Genomic DNA, 6,000 nt, shown 5'->3' with positions numbered 1-6,000 from the left:
TTGTCAAACTCTAAAAAAAAAAAAAAAAAAAAAAAGTAAAAAAAAAAAAATGCACATAATAGTGAAAAAAAAGTGTGTGTAACTATAATAACAGCTACAAATTGTTTATGTTTAATTGGGCCCGCGCAATGCCAAATCGCAACATTAGTCGGCCCGCGCAATGCCAGCGTTAACCGGCTCGCGTTAATGAGTATAGGCACGAGATTCAAGTCCCGTGATCATGGCAAAGTTGATGCGGTCTAGTCTACTGTACTCCGCCTCCATTCTACCTCAAGCGCGCTGTATACAAAGACTTGGTCTACAGTATCTCTAATATGACTTCATTACTGCGCAAGGTTGTCTCACGTAAGAATTCATCCGACGACCATTCATCTCAGCTGACAGAATTGCATGGCGTATCCAGTACTGGTAAAGAACTCGGTGTGGGAGCATATGGGCGGGTCCTCGAAGTGTGCGTACATGGAACTACACGTGCTGCTGCTAAAGAAATTCACTCCATTTTAGTGGACAGTGTTACTCCTGCAGAAGGTACGATAACAAAGCAAAAGTTTCTTGATGAATGTCGCATTAGCAGTCGAATACGTCATCCTAACGTAGTGGAGGTGTTGGGTATTCACTATCCTGCCCCAAATAAACTACCATGGCTTGTAATGGAATTAATGGAAACCAGTTTAACTGATTTCTTGGAGAAATGTGAAAAAGACAAGATATCACTGCACACAAAGTTATCTATCTTAATTGATATTTCTCAAGGACTGGAGTTCCTTCACGGTCAGAATATTGTCCACAGAGACCTCTCCTCCAATAATGTTCTTTTGACAGAATGCTGTGTGGCTAAAGTAGCTGATCTGGGAGTGGCTAAAATCATAGACTCCAGCAAAATGAGTAGCCACTCGCAGGCACCTGGCACCATTTATTTTATGCCTCCAGAGGCACTGACAGATAAGCCATATTATGGCATTGCAGTAGATGTGTTCTCACTAGGTTGTGTTGCCTGTCACATTGTGTCCCATCGGTGGCCAGCACCAAAAAATCAACTTACAGAAGTGCTAAGACGAGAGGATTACCTTCAGTTATTTTCTCAGTCATCATTGAGGCAGTTGACTGAATTATGTCTACAAGATGACCCAAAGAAACGGCCTAGAATTTCAGAAGTCTGTGGTAAACTCAAGGATCTCAAAAAGAAGCATCTTTTGCGGTTTAGTCTATCTCAAGTCACCAATACTGGTAAAGAAATTGGTAAAGGAACATATGGACGAGTCATTGAAGTATGCGTATATGGAACATTGTGTGCTGCCAAAGAAGTTCATGCCACTTTAGTGACGGGCATTACTCTTGCAGAATTTGAAGTCGTGAAACAATCATTTTTTACTGAGTGTATCAATGCTAGTAGAGTGCTTCATCCTAACGTGGTGCAGGTGTTGGGTATTCACTATCCTACTCCTGAGCCTAAACTACCTTGGCTTGTAATGGAAAAAATGGAACTCAGTTTGACAAATTTTATGAACAGATATGAAAAGGATGGAATTCCACTTTACTTCAAGTTATCTATTCTGGCTGATATTTCTCAAGGACTGGAGTTCCTTCATGGTCAGGATATTATCCATGGACAGCTTTTCTCCAATAATGTTCTTCTGACGAAACATTGTGTAGCAAAAATTGCTGATCTTGGAGTAGCTAAAGCTATCCATCACAGTCGACCAAAAATTCACACCGAGACACCTGGAACTCTCCCTTTTATTCCTCCTGAAGCTATGTCTATAGAAACAAGATACAACAAACCAGTAGATGTGTTCTCACTAGGTTGTGTTTCCTGTCATGTCATGTCCCATCAGTGGCCACAGCTAAAGGATCTGCATGGTACTGGCACTGAAGTCCAAAGACGAGAAGAATACCTTAAGTCATGTGCTGAGCCATCTTTAAGGAAGGTGGTGGAGTCTTGCTTAAATAATAGCCCTGAAAAACGACCTAAAATATCCAGTATAAGCAAAGAATTGAATGCATTGAAAGACAAGAACAATGAAAACCTACCACTTGCTGCACAAAGCAGATCTGGTTTTGTGGACTTAGTTAATTATGTCAAATCGGAAGGAGTAAATGTAACAAACTTTCATGAAGAGTTATCAGCTAAGGATAAGCTCTTAAAACAAAAAGAAGAGGAGATAAAACAATTACAAGCCAAGTTGATGGATGCCCTGTTGAGTAAACTTTCAACATGTGATGTAAGTAGTATGTTACAGCAGCAACACATTACAATGCATCATGGAGTTACTTTTCTTTTTCCACTACTGCATATAGGTGTATATTCATGGGTAGTGTGTAATAGGTTCCTTGTGCGAACTATCATGTTAAGATCTATAGCAGAAACCGTCTGTAATTCCATAGTGACTGGATTGATTGCAGAGGTGTTTCTCGTTTGTTGCACTGAGGGGTATATAAGTAATTATTAAAGCATGTGTATTTTAATTATGTAGCAATCTATAGCTAGAATGTGTATGCTATGTAGCCATTTGTAATTCTTAGTCTTCTACTACAAAGAGACAGTCACTTACCAGACCTCGAGCAGTATCAAGGTGTGACATAGGACCAATAGGAGATCCTCATGATGTTCGGTATGTGGTTGAAATGTACAGGAGAAATGTTGATTGCATGTATACAATTATACTATACATATACTATACTTTGGAAGGCGATACAAATTGAAATCTAGTTACGTAGTAGTGAGGTAACTTGTTATGCCACTCGACTAACAGTTTTCATGCTGTTATTACCTTAACTACAGCCTGCTTTTTAAAGTTGCATGGGTTTCCTATAGAGGCTTGGATGTGGAAGTCTTGGTGATAAGAATTAACTTAATGCAACATTGCAACTATCCATGAAATATCACGTTAAATATCAAATATTATCACATTATCTATAATAATAATTATTATCACATTAGACAGCAAAAAGAACTATCCATGAAATTGTTGTCAATTTGAAATCCAAAAATCACAGTAGAGGGAAGTGCAACTACAGTGTGCAGCTACACATATGTAGATAACGATAATGCAGAATTATTAGCTGGACCTAATACAAATTTATTATGTAAATATTAATATGACAGGTTTTTTGTTGTTGTTTTTTTTACCTTGAGAAAGGGTCAGTGTCAAACTGCATGAGTCTATGTACACCGTTCAGTTTATTGATATTTTTTGCAAATATTGTTTGTGGTGCTTAGTTTTTATTTGTCGATATTGTTTATTTGTATGTTTGTATGTAGGCATTTGCTGTCAGCCAGCACTGATGTAAGTATCAGATTATTGCCACACAATTATTGTTTTGCAATTGTATACTTTTAATAGGGCACTGTATTTGAGGTTCAACAGGAGAAGCAACATATTAGCAACAGTATAGCAGACAAAAACACAACAGCTGAGAAAGCTAATCGGTAACCGGAAGCCATGATCATGCACCAACAGTAGAAAGCTATCATTATCAAAACCTTCATCCAACAAGTAAAAAACACCTCATTTTTTCTGCAGTAGGTGTTTAGTAATTATAATTTGATTATGTTGGTATAATATTATGAATAAATTACAGATAGAAAAGAAACAATTCATCATACTTTATAGTGTATAAACTATTTGAATTTTCTTGCTGTATAAGTTTCAATATATTATATAGAGAGATCAGATTATTGCACGTTTGAAAAAAAGTTCTTATTTATCACCTCTAGCATGAATGGTGCAAGTGTTGGACAAAATTCTAGATGACTTATAGACATGGCTATTCATCAACTTTTCTCAGTGTGCACACTTCATGTCAACCAGCCATTCTCGATCAACATTTTCTTTTCCACTGATGTGAAATCATTTATGTGTGTGATATGATCTGCGTGCATAACAGTTTGGAGGCTACGTATGTCCAAATTTCATGCAAACTAACTTGAAAACCATTTCAGTAAGGGAGTTTCCACCCAATTCCACAAACTGCAGCCAGTGTACACAACCTGGTTTTCAAGTTGGTTAACCACTGACACAGTATCATATTTCACTTTGCTCTTTCTGATAAACAACACATTATCAAAGACAATTTACTGCACTAAATAATATGGCTGTATTCTATTGAATGGCATAGCTAAATAAAAAGTTATGATGCATAAAGTTTGAAAAAGTATGTCAAATTTTGGGTTCCTATTTTTGCAGGCCAGGTCAAAACACAAATTGTGAACTCAAGTTCAATTGATCCAATAGCTGATTTAATGTTGATTCCACACAGTTTCTTATAAAATCATTCAATTGTAAACAGACCATGTACAAAGTCTAGTAAAATAGATTTATTACTGCAAATCAGGAAAATTTTGGCATAGAAAATATTCATGACATTGTATTAAAATTTCAATGCAACATATTTTTGTCACTGGTATAGCTAGTTGACAAAAAAATTTGAGGGAATAGCTATATGTGTGTAAATGATTTGTATAGTAAAATTTGTCATTTTAATTATATACAGCCAGCAACAAAATTTTTGGCAACAAATTTTTCATGATTTACAGAGAGTATTTATGCCATAGTGTATTATTAAAATACCTTTGTCATCTTTATCTATTACAAGTGTACTTGCATGCATTGGCTCTTTGAACTACTGTTTTTACTACCCACTGCATTACATTGACCATTGTAAGCATATCTGTGTATTTACCTAGCACCTTTCAAAATGGTAGGAAGGATACTAGTCTAAGATTGGATGTACATGTTACCAGAATATCCATACACTCTCAATGAGGGTGTAGTGCAAGGTTTGGAAAAACTAGAGACACCATTTTACAAGCTTACATAGTACTGGGTAGAGGAGGTATGACACATTCATGTGAGCTCAGAAGATTTGTACAGAGCAATTAAAGATCAACTGTAGGAGGGTTTCATTGAAAACTATAGACGCCAATCGAAATCTTTTCTCATGCATAATGTAATGGTGTGATGAACCCCGCTGAACCCCAGTGGTGATTGAAGATGTCATCACATGACGAAGGGCTTACCGCACAAAATGGAGGGCAAACACCAACAATGGAAGCATGTATAATGTGTACAAAATTGATCATAATGTGCATGTACTATATAGTCTGTTCGAATTCACCTGAGCCCTCGTTTCTTGCTAATAACTCTTGTTACATGGGCCAGCTACCTAAACACTTAGCAGTGCTGTGAAGCAATTTAAACACCGGAACTATATATCAAAAAGGCACTTTGATATGAGGCTCAGTACAAAACTTTGATATGAGGCTCAGTTCCAGTACAAAACCATTGGGAGTGAACACATGTTCACCTCTTTGATATTACTATTTGGTGGGATCTCAGGTGAATGTGTACTGACTATATTATGTAATGGCACAAAATGTATGCACATAAGAAATTAGATCATGATACAACCAGTCACAATTATAATAGTAAATAAAATTTTGCACACTCCAGTCACCTGTAATGATAAGATGTGCTTCTAATTTTAGTACTCAGTAGTGAACAATCTAAACATAAGTTCTTCAGATCAAGACAAAATTCCAAGCAATATATAGCATTCCATGCATGCAACAAATATACCCACTTGAATGTGGTTTGTAATACTTCTCAGTACACATCATAAATTAGTCAACAAAGTTTCTAAAAGGGTAGTAATCATTGATCATTATGCTTCTGCAAACATAGTATATATCCCTATGTTGATGGATATTATACCATCATATTCGGTAAGCCATAATATCAGGAAGCTTACTTGTCATGTAGCTCATATTCAGAACTGAATCAACTGATCCTCAATTGGCTATGATGCATTGGACTTTAACTTGTTCACAGTATCTTCCCTATAAGCTATTACTGTACATGGGATAAATTTCCTTTAAAAATTATGCAATTTAAGCCAGGTTTACAAAAGTGGGTGACATTTAAACCTACATGTCATATTTGAGGTTCCACATGCAGGAGAAGTGCATGGCAACAATATAGCAGGCAATATAGCAGCCGA

At 36.5% G+C, this 6,000-nt stretch overlaps 1 protein-coding gene across 2 annotated transcripts; it reads left to right on the top strand.

Moving 5' to 3' along the window:
• The first annotated feature begins 215 nt into the window (after positions 1-215).
• LOC136264128 (uncharacterized) lies at positions 216-3,671 on the top strand. Of its 2 annotated transcripts, XM_066058825.1 has the most exons (4): positions 216-2,222; positions 2,524-2,612; positions 3,263-3,287; positions 3,345-3,671. In XM_066058825.1, exons 1-4 carry the CDS (start codon positions 315-317, stop codon positions 3,432-3,434), a joined length of 2,112 nt encoding a protein of 703 aa, XP_065914897.1. In that variant the 5' UTR covers positions 216-314; the 3' UTR covers positions 3,435-3,671. The 2 variants fall into 2 exon arrangements, with proteins under 2 accessions (XP_065914897.1, XP_065914898.1); XM_066058826.1 differs by lacking the exon at positions 3,263-3,287.
• Positions 3,672-6,000: the final 2,329 nt, after the last annotated feature.

Source organism: Dysidea avara, chromosome 8, assembly GCF_963678975.1.
Source record: "Dysidea avara chromosome 8, odDysAvar1.4, whole genome shotgun sequence".
NCBI classification, from domain to species: Eukaryota; Metazoa; Porifera; class Demospongiae; order Dictyoceratida; family Dysideidae; genus Dysidea; species Dysidea avara.
The sequence above is the reverse complement of the archived record's forward strand: the minus strand, read 5'-3'. Positions and strand labels throughout refer to the sequence as shown.